The 25,709-nt window shown below is 41.0% G+C and overlaps 2 protein-coding genes across 3 annotated transcripts; both read right to left on the reverse strand.

Moving 5' to 3' along the window:
- Positions 1 to 2: 2 nt before the first annotated feature.
- On the reverse strand, positions 3 to 12,031 carry LOC138626500 (cingulin-like protein 1). 2 transcript variants are annotated; one of them, XM_069708178.1, is made up of 19 exons: positions 11,616 to 12,031; positions 8,971 to 9,957; positions 8,803 to 8,870; positions 7,787 to 7,892; positions 7,596 to 7,691; positions 7,349 to 7,497; positions 6,497 to 6,638; positions 6,183 to 6,395; positions 5,890 to 6,096; positions 5,650 to 5,754; positions 5,417 to 5,569; positions 5,029 to 5,199; positions 4,615 to 4,767; positions 3,435 to 3,524; positions 2,539 to 2,622; positions 1,333 to 1,457; positions 974 to 1,082; positions 722 to 885; positions 3 to 633 (listed from the first exon to the last, which is right to left on the reverse strand). In XM_069708178.1, exons 2-19 carry the CDS (start codon positions 9,928 to 9,930, stop codon positions 555 to 557), a joined length of 3,174 nt encoding a protein of 1,057 aa, XP_069564279.1. In that variant the 5' UTR covers positions 9,931 to 9,957; positions 11,616 to 12,031; the 3' UTR covers positions 3 to 554. The 2 variants fall into 2 exon arrangements, with proteins under 2 accessions (XP_069564279.1, XP_069564278.1); XM_069708177.1 differs by having other exon boundaries at positions 8,803 to 8,897; positions 11,616 to 12,030.
- Positions 12,032 to 12,949: 918 nt separating this feature from the next.
- LOC138626504 (transcription factor 12-like) lies at positions 12,950 to 25,045 on the reverse strand. Its single transcript, XM_069708185.1, has 13 exons — positions 24,881 to 25,045; positions 22,391 to 22,490; positions 21,048 to 21,190; positions 20,838 to 20,961; positions 20,671 to 20,741; positions 20,215 to 20,311; positions 20,043 to 20,116; positions 18,926 to 19,102; positions 18,005 to 18,116; positions 17,718 to 17,871; positions 15,632 to 15,861; positions 14,426 to 14,602; positions 12,950 to 14,238 (listed from the first exon to the last, which is right to left on the reverse strand). Exons 1-12 carry the CDS (start codon positions 24,947 to 24,949, stop codon positions 14,460 to 14,462), a joined length of 1,494 nt encoding a protein of 497 aa, XP_069564286.1. The 5' UTR covers positions 24,950 to 25,045; the 3' UTR covers positions 12,950 to 14,238; positions 14,426 to 14,459.
- Between the last annotated feature and the right edge of the window lie 664 nt (positions 25,046 to 25,709).

A 25,709-nucleotide genomic window follows, 5' to 3' on the forward strand; every position in this document is an offset into this window, starting at 1 on the left:
CATCACACAGCTGTATTTATTTCAGTTTTAGGAGTTTCTGGAGGTGAATGAATACCATGGAAATGCATTTTAATACAAATATTATTTAGTTTACGATTTGCAATTTAAACGGTTTTAATTCACACTAGCAGAATAACTTAGGGGCAGATAGTGTAGTTATAAACATTGCCACAAGGGGTCAGCCTTGGCAAGGTGCCGTACAATTAAAAAAAAAAATGGAGACAAGATCAAGTCACACCTGAGTTGTTAACCCTCCTGTTGTCCTCGGGTCAAAATGACCCGCAGCTGTGTTCAACCAAGTTCTATTTTATTTCTATATTTTTATATTTTTTGGGATCATTGGTCATCATTCTTTAAAGAAACCCTCACAGCCTCCTTGTCACCAATGATCCCAAAAAATATTAAAATAAAATAGAACTTGGTTGAACACAGCTGCGGCATTTTGACCCAAGGACAACACGAGGGTTAATGAAGTTATGCTGAATCATGACATCTTCACAGTAAGTCCGACATCTCTTAATAAAGTCCTGAAAAGTCTTTCCAGTTTCAGTCAATCAATCAGATCCAAAGTCGTCGACGTCGTTCGCATCATCCTCCACAATCTTAATGAGAGGAGGGGATTTCTTCCTACGCCTGTTAATGCAGAAAATAAAATGACCAGAGTTACACAACAACATGATTTAATGTAGCAGAGACAGAAGGTCAGAAAGTCGGTGGTCACCTCATCTCGTTCCGCAGTGCGCTCAGTTGGCCGTGAAGCTGCTCGTTGGCCTCGATGTGCTCGTCCAGTTCCCTCTGCAGCTTCTTTTTAGCGTGTTCCAGACGCTCGATCTCCTCCTCCGCCACATCCATCTGCCTCTTTACTGTCTTCAGCCTCTGAGTCAGCTGAGGAGTTCATAAAAGTGGGAGAGTGAATCATGAGTCGAGTCTGCTGCTCCCTTGATATTCTCTTTGTGGTTAAAGACGCGTCTACCTGGTCTCTCTCGCTCTGCAGGTTGATGTGTTCCTCGTCCGACTGCATCTTCATCTCCTTCACTTTGCGCTCCAGCTTGCGGTTCACTTGTTGCAAGTTGTTGTTGTCCCTGAGAGCAAAAAAGCACCAAGAGATCACTTATCTGCTTCCTGTGTGTTTGGATGAGAGACACTCTCAGTCTTACAACCACAATGAACTAATATGAGTGGGTTAACCTCTTGACAGCTATCGGAGTCATAATCCACAGTGCTTTCTAAGTTCTATCCTGATCAATAGAGACTGTGTGTATATTTCCATCTGTAAATGTTTAGATTATATTTGACCAGTTATAACGCATATTTTAATGTGCAGGTGCTCACCTTTCTTCTCCTTGCAACCTCTCCTCCAGTTCCTGGATGCGGATGTTAAGTTTGGAGACGAGTGAATCCTGGTTGGTCCTCTGTGATCCCTCCAGATGAGTCACTCTGCTCTTGAGGTCTTTATTCTGACAAAGGAAAAAAATGTCATTGATCTGGTTAAATTTCAAAGTACCCGGTGGGGTTTTTGATCTCTAACAGGGCTATGGAGCATTGGTTTTATGAGTTGGTCTCAGGTTTGTCAGTTGTCGTCAAAGAACACAAGAGCACGTTCACATTATTCCACTGAGCCACACGCGGCAGTAACGGCTTGAGAAATGCAATTAAACAGTGTAGGATTAAAAAAAAAAAAAAAAAAAAAAAAAAAAAAAAAAAAAAAAAACTTTGCAAAGCCTTGAAAATGCAATCACTGTATTCATTGAACCTCAAAGATACACATAATACATTTTAGTAATAGTGAATTAAAACTGAAACTCTCTTTTGCTTATGGGAAAACAGATTTGAGTACGTTTTCAGTCACATTTACAGAGTGTGTCAGCAGGGAGTGTTAATAATGAACAACTTTCTTTGTATTTTGAGTTTCCTGCAGATTTGACATACACAAGCAGATGGTGCTAGTCATCACAAAATGTTTTCAGAAGACTCTAATTTTCTTTTCTATGAGTGGTTAACTGACTTGACTTGACTTGTATTTTTCAGAGCTGCTAACATCCTAAATAAAATCAGTTTAACCGTGTTGGGCTTAGAGTTTTACCGTTAACTTTTGCAAAAGTAGTTTCACATGAATATTGAAGAGAAGATCACTTTCTGGAACTTGTGCACATCTTTCAGCCACGTTTCATGGTCTTCATCAGCAGATGGCGTTGGCTCAAAGAGAAATACTCCTTGTTTCAGTATGCGCAGTGAGATGTGAGAAAGAGCTCCAAGGGTAATGTGCAAACATTGTAATTAGATTAAGAATAAAACTGGGAAAGGAGCAAAAAAAAATACATACATAAAGGACATAAATTAATATTAAGATGTTTGAGTACATAAAAAAGCAGCCATGGGATTTCAGTCACGTACTAACCGGTGCTTAAACATGGTGGGAAGATCATAACCCACATGTCTGTTCACTGATGGGCTCTGGTAGCAGTAAGTCAAGCTTAAAAAATTTGTTTGACTGGTTTGTTGTGTTTGTTGCCATGTTGAGAGGTCAGAGGTCATTACCTGCCTCTCCAGGCTCATCTTGTCACACTCCAGGTCCTGCCTGGCTGCTCTCTCCTGCAGCAGTTCATTCCTCATCTGATCCATCTGAGACACACAACCAACAGAGAGATCCAGCGTTTTCATCATGTACAACATAACTGTTTAATAAATTAACACGGGTAGGACATGTGGACACTGAACCACGAACTAATGATCTGTGTTAACTTCTAACCACAGAGCTGAATATGAGCTTCCACTTCATGTATTTTCCCTTCAGTATTGTCTGAAAACATGGCCGTATGTTATTAAAAAGGGCAGGACCTCTTTCAGATGAAAAGAAATGTTTCCAGCTTAGCTCCTGAGACCAGAGGAAATGCTGTCTGGTCTGAGAGGCCACATCAGTTCTGAAGGCTCTCCTCACTAATAACATCCAGAGGCCCGGGGAAGGGAGTGTGAATGGCTGCTCACAATAGTTAGCTATGTTTTGTTTTTGCAGTGCACCCCAAACAGTGTTTTGTGTCAATTAGTCTGCACCACTTTTCTCCCATGAATGGTGGCCTACTTTATAGGCCCAGTTAACATGTGAGGATTTTATGGCGACATCAGAAATAGAGAAACAAGTCAGAGGGCTTCAGTCATAGTGAGTCCCATGTTAAGAAACAAAAAGAAAACCTTGTTTCGCAGCCAGGTTGGAAACACCAGCCAGCAGCTTTCAGTGTCTGAAGGGAAATCTGAGCACTCAGCTCTACAGCTGTTTATAATAAAAACAGATGTAGGGCTGAGTGGAGACGGGCAAAAACTCTATCAATGACAGGTTGTTCGTACACGTTTGGGAAATTTATGAACATTAGCAAATGCAAAATAAGAGCTTGGTCTAAAGAAAAATAAAGTCAAAGACGGGGAGGGAGTAAACCTGCCTGCTCTTTGGTTTTGTCTAATCGCTCCATCAGGCGGTCGCCACTGCCACGCTCATCATGGAGATCTTCTTCTAGCTGACTGATGCGTCCCTGAGAGGAGAGCAACACACAAACATGTGTCAAACCATAATCAAGCTGATTTATGTCAGATTAGAAACTGACGCAGACAAAGCATTTAAAAAACAGCAATAATCAAAGATGTTGTACAGTTGTTCATGGCTGTGTGTGTGTGTGTGTGTGTGTGTGTGTGTGTGTGTGTGTGTGTGTGTGTGTGTGTGTGTGTGTGTGTGTGTGTGTGTGTGTGTGTGTGTGTGTGTGTGTGTGTGTGTGTGTGTGGCGGGGGGGTTCTGAGAACACCCAGACAGGTCTGATAACTTTTATCAGTAAACACGAGCTTCCCCGGTTGATACGCAGTGTCAACAGTGAGCTCACTGGTGTCGCTGTGTAATGTTTTGTCATCAGCTGACAAACAGTGCTGAGTTGTGAGGATGCAGTTTCCAGGTCTCCTTTCAGCACCCTCACAGTTCACAGGAACAGGTGTGACTGCAAACACAGGCATCTGAACAGGTAAACACCTGAAAATGTGATCAGAGTCTGAATTGTTATGCCAGGGAACATTATTGTTGTCATCTAAACATCTTGTAATGTGGGTAGATTTTTATCTTTAAGCTTCACCTGGGGGATCAGCGCTGAGCTCTGAGATATTTCATATGATTTGGCCTCAGAAAAACAATGTAAAATTTATAAACAGTATATAAACATGAAATAAATGTTTAGAACACAATATAATGTCGCTGTATGAAGAGTTACACGTTCATTAACATATTTGTCATTAACTATAAATCCTCCCGTGAGCACCCATAAGGAGGTTAAACAGATACCGAAAGGCAATATATTAAAACACAGCTGTAATAATATAAAGTATGTTTTCATTAAATTAATAAAATACAAAGTGTTGAGAACCATTTCTAAAATGTTAATAGGTGGAATTTTTTTAAATTTGTATTTGTATTAGGAACGACATACAGCTGCAGAGTGGAGATATATTTTTGTCTTTTTGTTTGTGTTTTTGCCCCAAAAGTAACAATTTAATCAGATTAATGTTGGTGCAAGTGTTATAAATATACTTAATATTTGGATGCATGGTTAATTCAATGACTTTGGTTCCCGAGATGTTTACCTCCATGAGTTTGACCTGCCGCTCACTCTCGTCCGCCGTGGCCACGTTGCTCTCCTCCAGCTCCTCCAACCTCTGCTCCAGCTGCCGGCCCCTCTGCTGGGCCTCCTGCTGCTCCCTGCGACACTGCCGCAGATCCTCGTCCAGAGGTAGCAGCTGAACACCGAGTGGACCACAGATTAAAAACACGCGCCACGAGAAGGTAACATAAAATGTCTGGTGTTGGGCAGAGATAGTCAGAATCTATCTGAGAATTTTTTATTTTATCTCACACAAAAACTCAGTTCAGATCTCCTTACTCAGAAGCTAGATTATAGATTAAACCGCCTTTTCCCTGCCATTGACTCCTTATTTTATTGCTGACTAAGACAGCTGGACCCTCACTCTGATGAATCAGGGGGACAATAAGTACCACACCTCTTCCTGCAGCTTTTTGGCCGCCTGTCTGGACCTCTCCAGCTCTACTCCCTTTTCCTGCAGCTGTCTCCGCAGCTCGGCCAACTCCCTCTGACTCTTCTCTCTGGCCTCGTCGACCTGGTTCTGAAGTACATCTGTAGATGCCTCGCACTCCTCCATGATGTTATTCATCTGATCAAACAGATAAACAAAGAGCAGGAGTGGACGTCATTCAGTATGTGGACATAAGAGATGAAAGACGGTGCGCAAGAACAAGAAATATCGTCTGTTTCTGCTGATCTCATGTGGTTCTGGGGTTAAGATAACAGACTTTTAGGCCTCACGTGGCAACAAAAATATGTTGAATTTCACCATCAGGCCTAATAAATAGTATTTTTCCACCGCTCACCTTCCTCTGCAGTTGCTCCACAGTCCTGTCCTGCAGCCTCCTCTCATCCTCCAGTTCAGTTTTTGTCTTCCACAGCTCCTCGATTTGTTTCCTCTCGTCCTTAAGCTTCTCTTTCAGGTCTCTGTGCTCGTGGTTTAGTTTGGTCAGCTTGCTCTATCGGAAGACAAGTTTCCAAAGCACGAATTCATGTCTAGATATAGGTCGCGTTATATTCATCATTCTGGTCTCGTTACCTGCACGTCCTCCAAACGAGAGAGCAACGACTGGTTCGAGTGACACATCTCCTCCTCGTTCCTCCTCACATCCTTCAGCATTTCCTCAACCTGCAGTTTTTCCCTCTGAGGAAGCAGGAAAAAACAGGATATGTGGAAATGATGCAGAAGAATAGATATCATCAGTGAGGTAAAACCTTGATTGAAATCATGTATTATCAACCATTTGTCACTCCAACCCCACCCACACCTTCTCCCCACCTCTAACTGCTTGGCTCTCTGCTCCATCAGTCTCTCCGTGGTTTTGGACTCCTGCATCGCCTGACTGAGTTGATCCATCTTGTTGTTCAGCTCCTTCACCTTTACACTCAGCTGATCTCTGTCCTGGCTCAGCGCCTTCAGCTGCATCTTCGCTGCCACTCTCTCCTCCTCTACCTCCACCTTCTCCTGACCCAGCAGAGCATTTCTCTAAAAGATCAAATAAAAATGAAGATGATCAACATCAAAGCAACACACATTGAAGCTGTTTTGAAATCAGAGCGATATCCTGTCACCTCTTTAGCCCCGTCCAAATCCCCGAGCAGCTTCTCAAGCTCCTGTTCGTATTCATCCTTCAGAGCAGCCATGTATTTGTCATGAGTCTCCACCTCCTCTTTAAGCGCCCCCTTCAGGGCACCGAGCTCCCTCTCCGTGTGGTGCAGCACCTCCTCCTGCTCCTCCTTCACCTGCAGCATCTCCTGGAAGTCCACCCGCAGCTGAGCCAGATCCTGACAGACACCCATCAAGAAAAACGTCACGAGTAGAGACAAAAAGCTTTACATCTGCGGCCGATTTGTGAAGCCTCGCTGGTTCTTGTGGTTTCATTTACCTGCAGGAGGACTTCTTTCTCTGTATTTATCACCTCGGTATTCTTGGCTCGATCCAGCTCATCGTGCATCTCAGAGAGCTGCTGCTGAAGGTCTTTCATCTCTGCCTTAGATCTTTCTTTATCTGCCTTCATCTGAGTCAGACTGACAAAAAAATAAACAAAGTATGCAGGAAAGACATATTTTAGTTCCATATTTCATATCAAAGAAAGCTGTCTGTCTACCCTGCTTCAAAGTAGTAAAGTTTCTGGATAGGACTAGATTTTTTTTTTTTTTTAAAAAAGAAAAAAAGAAGGATGTCTGCCCACTCAAACCAAATGGTATTGTATTTGACTCTGCTTTCAGTCAAATGACCTTCATTGATTACAAATCACAGTTCACTTGAATGACCAAAGAGCATGAGAGAGGCTTAGTTGAAGAAGGTGGGACATAGTATTGAGTTAAGTTGCAAGATTTTTCTGTTTAGCTCGGCATTTCACAGCTATTTGTGGACAACATGTAACTTTATTGAATAGATTTTGCTTTGTGGCATCAGGAATCATTTAAAGGAACATTTAAAAAATGCTTCTTTCCTTTTTTTTTTGCTTTACCCAGATGTTAGTAAACTGCAGACAAGTTGATCATTTGTGTCAAACTTCTGTTTCCATCAATGAAGGATTTCAGTTAAATGGACAAGAATGAAGAGCTACATTTTAAGCCATTGTATTTCCAGCTCTTCCGTTCTCCAGATGGAGACTTTTCTGTTTGTGTTTGCTGTATCAATTGAAGCCCCTATTCAGCTGATAAGATGCATCTTCACTGAGCAGAGCTTTGATTTTAAACTCTGCTAACCGACTTTAAGCCTGCATCCTTACTCCTGTTTGGTCGACTGAAGTTCTGCCTCGATTTCAGCCAGTTTGCCCCTGAGTTTGTGGAGCTCTGCCTGACTTTTGGTCAACTCCACCTCAAGTTTCTTCTTCTCCGTCCTCGCCTTCTCACAGGCCTTGGCTAAAGTCATTTCATTCTGCACAACACAACAACAACAGAAAGGAACATCATCAGTCACAGGAAAAGGAAGTGAGTGATTCAGAGGGGAATCAGCAGGATGGGGCGGCACTACACCTTAATCTCAGTTTGTAGTTTTTGCTTTAATTCAGACACTTCTCTCTCCAGCGCTGTCCGTTTCTCCTGCAGCAGCTTCACCTCTGCCGCATAGGCCTGAAAAAACAGATGCCCAACCACACGGTAGTTTCAGACAAAGACATGAAATCACACTGAAGAGTGAAAGACACTGACAAACATCTCATGCTCACTTTGTCCTCCTCGTCCACATTCTCCGCAGTCCTCCACTTGAGCTTTTCAATCCTTTCAAACAGCAGGTTGACATTTCCTTGGGTGGTGGAGTCATCATCAATTGTCCTGAGGAACAAGAACAATATTTCACAAACACAGTAAGAGCACTGACAGGGTGTAATGATTCAATTACATTTTATCAGCTGCCATATACGGCAGTTTGGAACCTCTGAGTGGTGGGAAGTTGTTTTAGTATGCAGAAATGAAAAAATGTGTAACTTCTTTCACTCGACCCCTCTGAGGTGCACGGCTGATAAAAAATCTACTTCAGCACATTTTTTTCCAAAAGGCACCACACAGGCACTGGCAGATCTTTCAAACTTTCCGTGTTAAGGAGTTATTTTATCAGTGAACACAAGTTCATACTTTGCAATCCTGACTACTGCGTGTTTGAGCACACACAGCTGGAGCAGCACCCCCATATCTGACTACACAACCACAGACTCACCACTGAGAGGAGGCAGTAAAGAAAAGAGACATAGTTAAAAAAAAAATATATATATATATATATATATATTTTTATTATTATTATTTTGTTTTAAAGAAGTTGAAAGCACAAAAGTAAACTCATTTATGGAGCTGTTTAAAGGCGATAGAATACACATTTTGGTAAATAATCACTTTAGGATTGCACCATATTGGATTTTTGGACGCTTTCAAACTGTTTTGGAGATTTCTCCATGATTTCCAACATTTTATGATTTTGTACACATTAAACAACATGTTCATTCATGAGCTTTAGAAATTCAGGCAGCTGTATTTTGTAACTGTTTGCACTAATGCTCGGTGTTACTCCCTGTTTGCAGTTTCTGTGTTTAAAAGCCATCAAAACAAATGAAGTTCTCCTCCCTTAATGCTACACTCAGCTTGTGATAGCTTCATATTTACACTGCAGACTTAACTTGTTATCTAACTCTTGGCAAGAGAGGCTCGGTACTTCTCAAAGTGAAAGTGCAGAAACCTGAGGGGTACTTACCCATCCTTCAGGTAGCAGAACAGTATTTGTTTTGTGGTGTCATCAGTTGGATCCACTGAGAGTTCTTGCTGTCCTTTCAGAAGATCAGGAGTGACCTGGTTAGAGAACATACAGCAAATAAATACAACCTTTTAAATGAACACTTTGTCCTCAAACAAAACTCTTTACCTGTGCATCTCTTTCATCAGAGACAGTAGTTTGGTCATCACATGACCTGGGCATGGAGGGTTTCTCTGCTCGGTGCAGCACTCTAGCGGCTTGCTGAGACTCCGTCTCTTTGCCATTATGTCCTTTAACTGCACTTGGCTTGCTCTCCTCCCGTCTGTTTGCTAAAGTGGCTTCTCCGCTGAGGAGTCGAGCCCTGGCTGATCCAGGAGGATATACACCACCCGGGGTTTCGGCTCTGGTGACCCTCAGAGATGAGGCTCTGCTTGATGAAGAGGACGAAGAGGAGTCTGAGGTTCGACCGCTGTCCACGCTGCGAGACCGCTGACACTCCTCCGGGTCAAGTCTGTTCCTGGGGCCCCTTCCTCTCCGCTGACTGCTGTTGAATTGACTTATTAGCTTCCCTACAGACACGATGGAGTCTGAGTCCACTAGGTTGGGGGACCTTGCAGGAATATGTCCACCAGAGGGGGGCGCCTTGCTCTGGGTGGCCTCAGCTGTGCTTTCTCCTGGGCCCTCCGCAGGCAGAGGGATCCTGGGTCTGGTCATAATAGAGGTCTGGCTTGTCTCAGGAAGAAGCCCAGTGTGTAGCTGACCAGGTCGAGAGGCCGAGGCTGGTTGAGAAGGAAGGACTAGTTTCAGATTATTACTTTCAGGTTCATAAGGTCTCAGGATCTCTGGGTGTTTCTGATAATGAAACACAGAGGAGTTTGCAGTCCTCTGTGTATCAGATGAAGAGTGTCTTTCATCCGCAGACCTCCTCACCACACCTGGGTTGTACCCGGCCTGGTGAGTGATAACAGAAATGTCTCTGTGGCTCTCCTGGCCAGAACTGTTCAGAACCACGTAAGGTTGACCTTTAATCCCTTGAATCTGCACCCTCACTCCAAACACGTTGTCCTGGCCGCCTCGGGCACTGTGTGGCAGCGTGTGGCCCTTCTGTATCGGCCGGTGGGACTCCATCCTGACTCTGCTGGATTCACAGATGAACTGGTGGAAACACAGAGAGGTTTGTTATAAATGACACTGAATGAGACTGATCCTGCATGGGAGAGTGGATTGAAAACTGATGCTTCAGGTTGGTCAACCTGAAGAAACTGTTTACAAAACATTGGAGCAGGGTTGGACCATCAGCGCGACGCAATGACAGACATCCGAGGAGGTTCTCACAGCTGCACTCAGCCAACATAGAGACAGAATCAATGGGCACTGACGAGAGCCTGATATTGCTGTGCAATGAAAAAGCTCCTTCTGTGTGCTAATGACAGTGTACTATTGTACAGCCCACGCTGAGCCACTGCATGACGACAACAACTGGCCGAGGTTGCCGAGGTGCCGTCACCCACCTCATGGTGAAACACTTGAGGAAAATAGTCACTGACAAATACATTACTGTGAGACTGAAACTCAGAAACACAAGAGGTGTTGTGGAGCAGACAATACGGTATCCTCTGAAGAGCCCCATCCTGAGTGTGGTCACTCTAAGTGAGTACTATGACTGCATATCATTTATAAATTCAGCAAAAAGATTGGCACCTTTTTCCCCCCCAATACAAAAAGGTTAACAAGCCGCAACTAATGGCTTATTAGTAGTTATTAATCACACACTAATGCTTTTAATAGATCACTTACAATACATGAGTACTGCTTTTCAGTTACCAGGTTGTACAAAATCATCCTCCCATACGAGCAAGCTTTTAAATTCATTAAAAAAAAAAATCCCGCCACATGAACTTTTTGAGGTATTTTTTACTGTTATTAGAAAGTAGACGGGGACTCGGGGTCCACAGACTCAAACCTGGGATGTCTCAATTACCCGGGCAGCACTTTAAACCGCCAGCTCAACTTTGATTGTGTGCAGTTTTTGAGGTTGTAATTCTCTTGTATATAAAAACAACTTTATAGCCAAGCTTTAAATCACTTTGGGTTGCCAGCTTGTAGAAAATCCTCTTTCAAGGTGACTCTTTAATTAATCACAAACCACCATCAATTGACTGTTTGTCCAATTCATTTATCACTAACTTAACACATCAAACATGAACTTACTGTCATCGGTTGAACAAGTCATTCAAGGGGACTTCCTCATGAATATTAGAGATACTAAAAAGTTAGAGAAAGTGTCATGCTGGGCACGGTTTTTCGTTATTCTCATGAATAGCTTATAACTTTAATATAATGACTTAATAAGTGTTGGCAGTAGTCCTAACCAAGTTACATTTAGGCTACATTACAGGGAGTTTATTACCTCATTTTATTGTTGTTTTGACATCTCACCTTTTAACTTTGTCGTATATTTAAACGTTCAAAATGTATATTTTGCTGGTTAACGTTGACTGTCCATCACTAACTACGTTTCTTTGCTGCTTCATCCGGTTTTACTTAGTGAACTTCACTGCGCGACAACAAAAAGACTACATGGGGAAAAATTAGGCGAACACACGCAAACTGTCACAGAAAACTGGAGCTTACGTCCTGTTGTCGTACACAGAGGAAACATAGAGGTAAAAGATGAAGGTTGGAAAAAAAAAAAGTTACAAGATCCTTAAACGCACTATTGATCACGGCGGCTGACAAGTCGCTACTGGATCAATAACGTAACCGTTACTTTGAGCAAAGCTTTGTCACACTCGGTCAGATAGGCTACTTACCCGCTGTGTCCACTCGTCCTCCTCTGTCCGATCAGACTGTCTTGTCTCCGCCCGGGCGGACACAGTCCCACCGCCCCGCTCGGAGAGGCGTTCACTGCCCGCTCTGTCACATATTCACACCATATGGCTGCTGCTGGCTCGTACTCAGTATGTGATCATTTTGTGGCAGATTTATAATGACAATATAGTGTTACGTACCCTATAACACTATATTCCAATAATAATCCATTAAAGTTAAAAACGGTGTGCAGTAGGAAATCGGACCACTTTTTTTTAAATTTTTTTTTTTACTTTCAGGGGAACAGTGCTAATTGGACCGGTGTACTCACCGGTACCAGCACTTCTACTCTTTGAGGCACCGTGAGTTATTCTCACGTGAGTTAGGAGCCGCAAATGTTCTTTACTGCTCTTCTCCACATCAGTTTATCTCCGCGAGTCCTCCGCGTTTAATAAACTTCATTACCCAGGGGGCGCTGCGGCAGCTCACCTGTTTCCGTCACCGCCGACCTGCTTTTCTCTGTCGGCAGCAAGTCATCACATTAATGTCACAATATGTTGGCCCGGCTCCAAAAGGCCACAAAGAGCGCACGAACAGGGGAAGGCGATGAAACAGCAGAGTTTAGAAAGTTAAATCCTACCAAACAGTGTTAAATGCAAGCTGGGAACAAAATAGGTAATATCACAGCTGTTGATGTTACCGTCAATAAAAACCTCTCCAGCTACAATTCAGCGAACCTCTGGAACTGACTGTAAGTATGTGAAAATCTTATTTATTATGAAGAGGGTTGTTTGTTACATAAATGTCTAGTGCTTTGTTGAATTTATACTAAGGTCAAACATTCAGTAAAAAAAAAATGCAACTGTTCATGTTCACTGAAGTCACCTCTTGGCCAAATGATGCAGCTTCCTGTATTAATTTCAACTTAAAAAAAAAAAAAAAAAAAACTCCAGCTCCATAAAAAAGTTTTAGGTTTTGATTTTTATATAAAGTCTATGGTTTTGACCTAGACTGTAAATTAATTTAAATGTTTGTCCCCTTGATTAAACAGATGTTAGATGTGAACATCAGTCATATCTCCTGGTCCGCTATCTTTTGTTTGCTGTAGAAATTCAGAATATAATACTTAATGATTTGGTTATAGTAACTGATACACACAACAACATATGAACAAAGGGAGTTGTGGCACTTTATTTTTTTTTATTTTGAACAATGCAGAAGAATGAAGGATGTCATAGAGCCACTTTGCACTTTTGAGTATGCTTTTGCAAAATCAAGAGTTTAGCACTAGTCCTATATATATCTTTATTTAACAAAACGTTTGGGGAAGGCATATTTTAGTTTTCTCGTGGATTTTTGTCCTTGGAAACCATTTATGTGTATATAATAAATTATGAAAATAAGTTTGTGCAAAGTGTAATGTACTGTTATGTTATGTTTAAATTTCATAATGAGTTCCAGCTACTTGTCACTTCCTATTCCTTCGAAAACTGACAGTGATAATTTTTAAACCTTTAAAGCTAACATGTCCTTATATACTGTAATTGTCACTACACTGTATATAATGTGTGCATTTGTTTGTTTTCAAGCTTTCACATTAGAGAACACTGAGACTATTTGAAAAAAGACATTTATTGCTACATTATTATTTTGACACATGGCTTTAGGCTACTTGAAACTGTACACATACTGTACATGTTATGATGGGAGTATTTCAGATTATTTTTGCTTTTTTATTATTATCTGTTCAGCAGTGTGATAAGCAAACAAGACATTGATTATTTTGTAACACTGTATTGCTCAGAGCATGAAGTGTGGCTACATCTAGAAAACAGCACAAAAATGAAGTTCTTCTTGTGTAAAATCAGAGACAAAAGTAAATAGAGACATTATTAAATTCACAATATTTGTATAAAAGATAACTTATATAACTTAGAAAACAAATTAAATCTTCCATTAAAAACTCAAACATGCAAAGAGCTTGTTTGACTACATCTGAAGAGCAATAATTACACAGATTAGAAGAGGGATGTCCACCAGTATTTCAGTAAGTGTGATCATGTTAACAGTGCAATAACACAAATTTACAAATAACAGATGATGCCCACATGTTAAAGAACATTCTTAGAGATCTGTTCATTCACAGAATGGTCAAACCCCTGCAATACTCACACACCACAGGAAAAAAGAAATCCGTTGTCTGAACACACACACAAATGTGGGAATACCAGTCCTCTGAGCTCGGTGGAAAACGCGAGTGCACTTGCTAAATAGTGATACACTGTAAAAGTCAGTCAGAAACATATCTGGTTCAGCCAGAATCAAACTGCAGTTTACACATTGTCACTACTGGGTTTCATCCATTCTGATATATTCCAACAGAAAGATAATCAATAAATATACAAAATATGTACAAAACATCTGCAGCTTACAATGCATTTGTCTGTTACAAGTAAAATTCAGGCACAAAGTTAAAAGTCCATCTGGGATGTGAGGAGACGATTGTTCAACGGCATCACGTAATTGTAATCGGAGCGGACGACCTCTCTGCTCCAGTCCGAATTCAGAAGAAACACCAGACATCCGAAACAGCTGGATGCTCCAGAGATGCTCTTCATTCAACATCTGGACATCAAAGACGAAGTGGCATCAGAAGTAATGACAAAAGAGATCTTTTATATAAATATTAGAAATTCTGTTTTGAAATATAGTTTTAAATATCCACCTGGTCACTAATTAATACCTCACGCATATTAGTTTGGAAAATGATTAAAGTTCAACACTAGTATCACTAACAGTTCATGTTACATACGTGATGATAGACTTGATTTATTGTTATCAGGTGCTCAGAGGTGGCCCATCGGGTTTGACTGGTCTGTCAGACTGGGATGAAAAGCCAGATGCATGGACTGTGGGTCTGTCAGGACGGCAGAGGCTTTTTCTTCCTCTCTCCTCCGCAGACACGCTGCCTTCGGGTTAAGGTTCCTTTCTGAAAGATTCAACAAATAATGAGTTAAAATTTTACTAAATAAAGAAACGGAGACATCTGGTAGTACATAGATATTATTATTATTATTATTATTATTATTATTATTATTATCATTTTAATTGTGTAGATATTTTATTTCTGGGAAACTACTGGAAAGTACCTGATGTTTTCTGATTTGGATGTTTAGTTTGCTGTCATTATTAATCTATGGTATATTAAATGCACTGTGCTGTCAGCCACAGAAGTCACCAAAGTTGGAAACATATTAATTTGATTGATTTTACAAATACAAAATGTATATTAGCAGCAGCTCAAATGACTATCTGCAATATAGCGTCATTTGGTGAAATTAACTCATTTTTTACAGACTTTTTTTTTTTTTTAACAAAACATTGCAATTCCTCTCTGCTTTGTGGAGCATTTTAGCACCTTTTGACTTGTTTTGGTTTTATGGCAGGCAATTTAAATGTTGTGGCTCACTCTAATATCTTTTCACTGATGTTTTTGGCCACAGGAGGCAGCTGAAAAGTCTGTAAGTACTCACTGTACAGTACCTGAACAGCAGACAGACAAACTTTGTAATTACGCTGTGACCACAGTGGAGCATTTAGCAGCTAAACAACCGGATATTTCCATCAGGAGTTCAAAGACAGAGCTAAAAGGATTGTGAATTTAGACTTCAACAAGTCGACAGAAACACGACTACAAATGAATTTTAATGTTGCTCATCATCTGCTAAATGTGTAAATTGGCAACTGTTTTCCAGAAACCTCACCATATAAATTTTATAACGTGATAGTGTCTGCTCTTTGCAGCTTACTGTGCTGCCCCCATGTGGACAGAAATAAATAAATTCAGGTTAAACTTCTGCAAAAATGGAAGCAAAACATAAATATTTGCCTTACTAGTTATGACTGCAGTCTCTGGATGAAACTGTTAAAGCATGTTTAGTTTTCATGAATGTCCGATGTGCCAGAAAGAGCAGGTCCCATCATCTCCCGCCCCTCCCTGCAGCGAAGATGCACTGACCTCTGACTTGTTGTTCCAGGCTGAGGATCACCGCCACGGCCTGGTGCAGCACCAGCAGTTTGGTCTGCGGCTTCTCACTCTTCAGGTGCAGTTGACACATGTGGCCCAGCTCCTTGAAGGCCTCGTTGATGTCCCGCACACGCAGTCGTTCACGGGCGTTGTTGGCCATCCTCCTTTCTCGCTCACGCTCGGCCTTCTGCTCTGGGCTCAGATCCTCATCCTCGTGGATACTACGACAGCAGCAAGGTATGAGAAAAATACAAGATAAATACTTTACTGAGTGAGGTGTGCATGCATGTTGTGCATGACTCTTCTTAAGTTGCACATTTATGTTGTTAAAACTGCCATTCAAGCTGAAGTGGAAGCAAGTGAGGTGAACAGAAGACAGTGTAAAGTTATACTGTGGATTTCTCTGCCCTCTGCTGGCTACTGAGCCAAGATTTACTTATTCAGTCTCCTGAGGTCACAGAACATTTACAGATCATGTAATTAGGCGCACATTTATCAATTAACAATTAACACAGTCGAGCATTCAACCACATTTAGAATATCCTTCTTCAGTCAGTGTCCATTGTCAGTGTCACATTTGAAAAACGTTCTTGTTTTCTCTTTCTTTATGTCATCATTCAGTTTGAATAAAAAGCAAAATAAAAATGTCAAATAGAAAATTGTTGCAAGAGGCCAGCCATTTATGTCAGCAGTGATATCACTCAACTAGATTATAGATCTAAATAAAAAAGAGAACATGCACTCAGACATCAGAGCTGATGTCATGAAGAGGTTTGGCTGTAAAGAGAGCAGCGCATGCACTCGTTCAGAGCAGTATGGTTTCAGTCACTGACAAAGACTCCTTAAATTTCAAGGGACTCATCTAATACCAAAGACATTCTTCACCATCATCAACGACCATGTTGGAATAAACAGACTTGAAACACTAAGTTAATTAATTGATAGGATTATGAGCAAAATATGAATATGCAATCATTTTAATTAATTTATGAAGCAAAGAAAACTTCTCAAATGTGATAATTTACTCTTTCTCAAGTTTTCTATCTTTAAAATTATAATAGCTTTGGGTTTTTACTGTTGGTTGTACAATTGTTGACATCACTTTGGCCTCTGGGAATTTGTAGCAGATATTCTTCCCTATTTTATTGGTTGAATGATTAATCAATATAATTAATTGGCAAATTAATCAAGTCACATATGATGCAGTAATTTTTTTGTATTCTCAATAGCTACTAAGGAGAGCCGTAGGATCCATTATTTGGTCAAACTTGTGTTTTGGGATTTTTAACCCCGCTGGCAACATACACCTTCCTGTCATTGATGTTTTTACCGTGTGTCCTGGCAGATGCTCGTATTCTTCCTCATTTAATTCATTGCAACTTAATGTAACACGAAGAAGAAATATGAGGCAGAACTAAATAGGCTGGCCTAGACACAGCTGTCCTTCACAGCAGGGGGGGGTCTAACAGTGTTTTAAATTAGTGAAACCGAACAACAAGAAGGCTCTTCCTCTTGCTTTTGAGTGAGGGACTTTTATTTGGAAATCTACCCAGTATACATTCTCTTATACGTTTACCTTAATTTATTTATTTTATTGCAGATTATTAATCATGCAGTGACAGACCGCAAACATCTCTGCGTAAACGCCTGACTCTGCATAATCAGGACAATTTTTCTTTGACAGTCACACTCAGCAGATGGCTTTACACACAAATATACCCATTTTTCAAACAACTGAACATAGGGCTTCGCATTAAGGATAATATTTTTCACCAATTACCTTGATATCGAAATTGCAAAGATATTGTAGGGATGGCTGCTGTTGTTTTCACAAAATATTTACATGATCAGATTTTTTGCTAAATAAGCATCAGTAATGTGAATAATGACAAAGTCGTTAAAGACTTTACTGTAATGGTGCCTTTAAAGCCAGGAAAGACAACATTTATGCCATATTACAATATTAGACAAACTGAGACGATATCTAGTCTCTTATCACAATACAATAAATTATTGATATATCGCCAAGCCCTAACTGAGCACATTTTTTTTCCGAGGAGAAAGCAGAAGTGTTTACCTGTCTCTTGTGCTGTTTTCTTCTTGTGTTTTATTTTCACTCTCCTCATCTGATCTCTGGCTGTCTGAGCTGTGACCGTGACTGGTGTGCATCATCTCTTCTCTTTCCCCACTTTCCATCTTAAAATCCAGATTACCCTGAACCGCTGGACCACCTGTGGGAGATCACACAAAATATTAAAAAAAGAATACACCTTTGAATAGTTTAAAAGCTTCACAAGTGCAGAAAGCAGAGGTGAAATATATGAAGTTGGTGGTGGATAGATGAGAGGAAAAACTTGGCTCTACCTCCTCCTTGCACGGGCTGAAGTGTGGCCCTTTGTCTGGCTGGGTACGGGTGGCCATTTTGTGTGCGGCTCTGAAAGGTTGAGTGGTTGTTGTTCATGCTGACAGCTTCAACCTTAACGAAACACAAAGAACGAGGAGATAAGGACAGTATTTGTGTATTCGCAAGTCCGTGGTTGAGTATGCGGCAGATAAGGATCCTTTAAATGTTAAGCGTGGACAATCATTTGGCTCCATAAATCTTTGTAAAGACAGTCAGTGACAATATCCAACTCCTAGATCCAACCAGTGACAAATAAGTCACAAAAGCAACATCTGCCCTCTCATCGCCAAAGTAACCTAGAGTAGATCTCTCGCTCTACAGATTTAATTTAATCTCAGAAAATCTTAATCCCTCTCTTAAAACAACTATATACTGCCTAAACATCCCCTAATTCTCTTCAGGAATGATTCACTCCTAACTGACACATCATTTGGAAAAAATAAAAGTGACAGAATTTAATACCCCCTCCCCCAAAAGGATTAGACTAAAAAACCCTCTCCCCTGCATACACTTCCACTCCAGCTGGGCTAAAATCCCCTGGCCTGCTGAAAGAGAAACATGCAAGAATGGGAGTAAAGGATGCAGCCGTCCCCCATCGCCCCACCGTGGAATTACAGTCCACACATGCTGCATGCTTTTCATACAAGGGCGACACATCACGGTGCTCCCCCATTGTTCTCCGTTTCCGATTTCAAGGACAACAATTTTAACATGAGGAAAACATGCAGACATACTGAACTACGCACGCACACAAGCACACACACACACACACACACATATATGCATGTATATATGTGTGTGCATGTATATATATATAACATCCAGTTTCCATGCACTCATCCTTGTCCCTCTTTATATACTTGAAAGTAATGTTTGTTAACCATGGCTGGAGTGTGACAGGTGAGCGGTAGAGCGCTGGCAGAGCCCGGGTGGCCGTGGTGGGTCTGGTTCAGCAGGCCATGGATGTCGGTGGGCAGACCGGCAGTGGGGCCCACAGCATGGTTCCTCAGGACGTGGATGACATCATCCAGTCTGTCCAGGCGGTCCTCCACCTGAGACTGAAAAAAACAGGAGACAAAGATTCCAGCATCTATTGACTTTAACTCACACAAGACCTTCTGTTAGAACAAATTATTTCCCACCAAAGAAAATAATAGTTTGAATTCAGTTTGGACTAAAACTGTCACATAAGTTTAAAGTCTCAAGGTTTTATCTTCAAACATAGTTCCCTTAAAGCAATAGTTTGATATTTTTGGAAATAGCCTTTCTCACTCTCTCGTCACTCGATGAAATGGAAGCCACTTTGATGTCTGTGTTAAATATGATGCTGCAGCCAGCAGCTGGTTAGCTTAGTTTAGCATATAGACTGCAATGGGGGAAACAGCTAGTCAAGACCAGACAAAAAGTCTGGTATATAAAACTAGAACTTGTTTTAGACTTTAGCTTTTGTATGGCCTGAACAAACAATATAATGCTTTATTTAATAAGCCTGAGAGATACTCATAGGCAGGTGTTTTGTTGCCGTTGGACGAAATCAGACTCTGTTTCCCCATATTTTCATCTATAGATAGATAGATAGATAGATAGATATCTAGTTAGATCGTTAATTAGTTCATTGTGGTTTGCTTTTTTTTTTCAGTTTTCCCTCATTTGTAAGCATTTTTCAGTCTTATCTGAATATTTGTTGCTATGCAATTCATTGCTGCTTGTGACCTTTGAACTGGGATGATAATCAGGAATATTATTATTATTATTATTATTATTATATTAGTAAGAAAATTATCTTAATTGTTCCAGGTGTTCCACCTTTTAGTCATCTTGTTTGTTCAAATATACTTTTAAAGGCATGTACTTGTTTGATTGTTTTGATATTTTGAGGTATTTTTATGTTTGCTGCAGTGCTCATATTTTATTTGGAATTTATTTAAATACACATACATTTTTTATCTTGATGACACAATAAATAACTTAAACTTAAGGGAGGTGAGATCAAATTACCATTGATATAAGTGAGGACTCATAATGTGGTGAGACTGGTGCCTGCACTGAACTGCGGGGCCACATGTTGGTACCTAAGCAGAAGAAAACAACATGAATTGGTTGGAATATACAGAATGTGAATGATGTTCCAGTCACACAGCACCAAGCTTTATGCATTGCTCCAGTTTACCTGCGGGTTCAGCTGCATTCGGCAGCGGAGACGGAGACCTGACCGGCGTGGACGAGCTGGAGGGGAAGCTGCTGCTGGTGTGATCGGGGGAATAAATCTGACAGCAGAGAGCGAGGGAGAGAAAGAGGAGGCGGAGTCGGACCAGGGCATGGATCATTTTAAAAGCACACCTTGTCATTTCTGTGTAGGGTTTTATAGCTGCTGCCATAACCTTTGGAGCAGGCTCGTAACCTGAACTAATCTCATCAATTCTGGTCTTTTTGCTCGTCAGCAGCCAATAAAAAGACACAAGTGTAGCCCTTCTTTAATATGCACTGACTTGTTACTGGCAGGGAGGAAGTGTTACATTATACAACTGGGGCTCTTGGGACCTGGCTTTATGCTGTGACCTGACTGTTTGAACATAACTGGGCACAGATGAACTGGTCTAATAGGATTGAGGTGTTGCATACTTACAGAGGCCAGAGCTTTGCCCAAGGTGTCGCCTGTCTGTGACGCTCCTGACACGTTTCCCTGGCTACCTGAGACTGAATGAAAAACATTCATCATAAAATATGAGAATGAAGAACAATCAGATCAGAGGAGAAAATTAACTTTTTTTTTTTTTTTTTCCATTTCCTCACCAGTGTGGTTCTCTGAGGTGTTGATTGACGGAGTGCGCGATACTGTATTGTTGCGATGAAAGGTGGACATGGGTGGAAGACCCCTGTTCATATCAGCAGCCATCACTGAATGTGGAGAGTAGTCCTGAACAGTAGGCAAACACAGTTAATCCTCAAGGGTGAAAAAGTTGCTTTGCTGTCAACATCCAGCGTCCTGGAGATAAATCTCACCAGGTGACGGTGTGCTGGCTGCAGGCTGCTGTAGCTCTCCGGATGTGTTTGGTGGGTTGTGGCTGCTCCCAGTGCACCTTCATAGCCCTGCTGGTTCAGCCCATTTACAGCGTTCCAGATGTCAGGTGAATTGCTCATCCCCTCTAAAATGAATAACAATATATTATAGCAAGCACTGGATCAGCATCTCAAACAGCTAGTAAAGACATGAGGCTGTACAGGCGGCGTCTGTGGCAACAGTGAAGTAATAACACTGATTGAATGAAAGCTAATCACCTGAAATGGCTGGACAATGCTAATTAATACAACTGGTGTGACAATGTTTAGCAGATTAATAGGACACATTGAGCTCTTTAATTATAGTACACAAACTCTAATCTTGTAATCTTTAAATTGCATTTGTTTGAATACGTTTAACTACAACCATTAGATGGATTCACATGAGTCAATCATGATTACCAGAGGGTGAATCCTAAATGTTAAAGTAGCTCATTCAGTGGATTTTGTTTTACAATCTAATGAAATACCCTAACAACAGGTGGTCCCCAGATGACTAACTAACTCCAACTTCTGAGCCTCTAACTTCTCCTCTAGCGCCACCATGAGGTCCATATTTAAGCTTTGGAGTAATTTTCCAAGTAATTATAGTGACTGAAGGAGATATTATATCATCACCAAATTTTGATTGCAAAGTGAATTGAAGTTGTTTTGGTGACCCCCTGACTTTTCATGTTGTACCACCATCAGGTCAGATTTTCCAATTGTTCAGTACTTTACGACCAAATACCTGTGAAACCAATCGGCTTCACTGGTGTTTAGTGCTAATAAGCAAATATTTGAATGCTGTTCTGTTAAACTAAGACAGCCAATGTAGTAAACATTCTAGATGCTGGACATCAGCATGTTTGCATGATGGTTTTAGCATTTTGCAGTACAACCTCACCACTGCTGGCTGGGTTTTAGACTCTACAAGCTGTTGAAATGTCTGGTTTTATTTTATTGGTATTCTTTTCTTATATCTTGTAATCAGTGTTTTTGTTAAGGGTGGGAGAATTGTAATTTACTTATTTTAATAGATAACATTAGTCTATTAAACATCCACTAAGGAAAAGCCTTAAGTCCTAAACATTACTCTGAGGCACATTTAGAAACCAAAGCAGACAAAGCAGGTCAGTGGTCTTCATGTGTTAAAGTTGTTTGATCCTACTTGAACTTGATGTCTCGTATTTGTGTCTTTCTCTAGGGCCCATCTTACATAACAGATGACAAGTTGGAATGAATACTGAACCAAAGCAAAATGTTCTCTGGATGGATAAACATAATCATGTTGGGACTGAGCTCACCAAAGAATGTGCTGGCGAAGACATTGTTGGGGGCCTTGGCTGACGGATGTGAAGATGAGTTCTGGTTGATGCTGTCAGTGCTGGGAGACTGCCCATAAACCTGAAGGTAAATAAAAGGATAAATTATATCTAAGACAGGAAACAACTTTGAACCATACGATTATGTACACAACCGCACATTGTCCATGTGTCTATATCGCTCTAACCAATCTGACTGACACAAACATGTGAATACTGTGAGTGCGAGCTGAAGCAACAGTATTAGGAAAACAAAGCAGTGAGCTGATGCACACTTAGAGCTATTGCGATAATCCATAAGCTGCAGATCCATGCACCTCCTCATCCGGATTTAGGAACCATTCACCATGAGAAATCCCTGCCCTAATCATGATCAGGTTCGGCTGGCTTCAGAAGACTGGGACACAATTCCCTCCCAAATAAAATTGAATTTCAAGCCTTCTCATGATTTGCGCTCAGAAAGAAATCAAACTGAGAACTGCGTCTCGCCCAAATGATCCTCTCCTGTCGGAGACAAAATGTTTTTACTGCAAACAAATCTTAAGAATTCAGCTGAAAATATCTTCAGCTAATATTGTTTTTTCTTTTCTTTTAATTTTAAAGCGCAGTGCCACAAACTGCACATATGCACACAAAACACACCAACACATGCTCCCTCACTCAAACACACCAAGAGGTCTGGGCTGCACCTGCACCTCTCTCGATTGCTTTGATGTGCCCCAGGAAATGAAAATAAACCTCCCTGCGCAGCATCAATGGGGTGTCAGTTACCCGGACGACAAGTTCTGTAAAGCAGGCTATTAAAGGCTCTCTTGAGTATTAGTAAGCACACACACAGGCTCACACGCACGCACGCACGCACACACACACACACACACACACACACACACACACACAAAGGTACACGCATTTAAGCGCACACACGCAGCTATGACCCTGGCTGGCATGAGTCCCATGGTGATTGTGGGCTAGGCCAAACATAGGAGCCCCTGTCGACACTGGGCCCGTCTGAGCCGCCATGGGCAGCATATGGCAGAGGATAAAGCCAATTGTCCTCCTTACCATCAGCATAGCAGGCGACCCGTTAATAATGGTCACACCCCCGCCCCAGCACGCCCTCTGTGGCCCCCACTGGAGAGAGGCCGTCACCATGGCATCCTCTTTTAGCATAGCATTGATTTAGGAACCATCAATCATGGAATCACAAATGAGAAAACACTTTTTTCAGCAGTTACGTTTGCAGCTAAGAAGGAACTGTAACACTAAAAATAAATATTTGCTTAGAATAATCATTTAGATTGAACAAGTGTCTCTCATGACCATCTATTTCAAAAAGTTTTTTTTTTTAATCGAAAAACATACATAAAGTCATACAAAAAGAACAAACAGCTATTGCACCTATCCCATTGTAAATGTACACAGCATTATGATGCTAGGTGAGTGAAATATCAACTTGCTATTCAAGGCCTATGCTGTGCTCCACCATGGCCAACTCCAGCCACATGCAACCAATTTTCTGCCTCTGTGATCCACGATGTCTGGATATGGTTAGTCTCACAGAGATCAAAGCTGCCTTTGATAATGGCTGCAGTGGTGGAGGGACTGCTCCAACATAGCAGGGTTAAATCAAATAGAAATAGCAGCAATCTGCTTCATGTAAGATGTTTTGTGCTGCTAGGCTTGACTACATGGTACTCAGCAAACAGGAAGCGTGAGTCTCACCGGTCCTTTTTAACACGAGTTTTTCAACCAGAGGTCAGTGAGATCTTGTAGAATTAAATAACTGTATGCAACTATTATTTTACATGTTGTACACGGGGAGTTGTGTGATTTGTCAATAATTGTGATTTTTCTTTTTGTGTCAAATAATTTTACTATTTTGTGAATTTGGTAGAAATGCGGTTAATTAACAAACAAACATTAAAATGGACAACTCACTGAGATTTTAACCTTATAATGTTACACAAACTCTGAGTCCTTACATTAACTCTCCTAACCTGCAACTCCTGAAGTTTAAGAATAAGATCCATCCCATGTACACAGCTCATCAAAGCACTGACATCTTTAAAACACAAAGCTCTTTCTCCCCTTGTTTCACACACAGCAAGACACACACATATAAAACAATCTTATATCCTATCAAATGTCCTATGTGTGGAATAGGAAAACATTGTCACCAACTCTTTAAGGGTCTGATAGAAGATATATCCAAAAAGAGAAAATGATAAAGAACAATCTCTCCAACTTTTATACAAGTTAGACATAAATTAATAAATTTCTTACTGCTTCTACTTTGTAGAATCACATCTGTTAGAGAACACATTGTTCAACCTACCTTGAACGCATAAAACAAACAAACACAACATGTGAGAAGACAATTTCAGAGTGTTACAGCATCCTCACCAAACACACTGACAGTGTCATGCAACCACTGGAAAACCACATAGAAATAAACATAAGAAATGTACTCACTGGTTTCATGTTGTAGCAGTACATCAATGAGTTGTTGCCTGTGCCGGTGACAGGATGAGCACAGTACATAACTCTGTCTGGTTGAGTGCAAGATTCCAGGCTCACAATACAGTCCACACGTAGCTCCTCTGTCCTTGTCTTTACTCATATGTATATAGTCCACATGCACTCCTTCCCCTAACCTACCCCTGCTGGTCATGCAGCTACCCGCAGACAACTTATGCAAATCAGGGCAAGACCATTTCAGGCAGCAGAGAGGGGTGGCTAAGGGTTGATGCTGTGACTGTAGCACAAGAGTGGACATCAATAACATGAGAAACCTTTTTTTTTTTAGAGAGAGAGCGAGAAAATTGTAATAAAATGAACATGGCTTGGCTGTAGTTTTTACTGTTTAGTGTGTTGGCTGTTAAGGAGGTTGTGCAAAATGGCATCATAAAATTAACTGAAACTTGTGATAATCAGGGAATTCCCCACCCATGCCTGAGCAAACACCTACTTGACCACATCAGAGCAAAGAAAGACATCATCAATGTGGTTATATATGTTTTTTTTGGTTGTTTTTTTTTGTTGAGCCGTCTTCCTATTCCTGTGTCATCTTGTCTCCGTGTAAAATCATAATCAAGCAAGCCCAGAAATCCCTTCTCAGGACCAGCAAACAGTGATGACGACACCAAGATAATCTCTTGTTAGACAGGTAGAGGTTTCCAGTGAACAGAGGATACACACCCTTGTCTGACCTACATTTACAAATAGAACCCAGTCTTAATTTGAGGGCACGTGTGGCATGGCAAGCTCCTCCAGCAGCTGGGTTAAAGGTTATTTATACTGT

The sequence above is a fragment of the Brachyistius frenatus genome, unplaced genomic scaffold (assembly GCF_029030835.1).
Source record: "Brachyistius frenatus isolate BFR_SWC_R1_liver_20210118 unplaced genomic scaffold, ASM2903083v1 Contig_74, whole genome shotgun sequence".
Taxonomy (NCBI): Eukaryota; Metazoa; Chordata; class Actinopteri; family Embiotocidae; genus Brachyistius; species Brachyistius frenatus.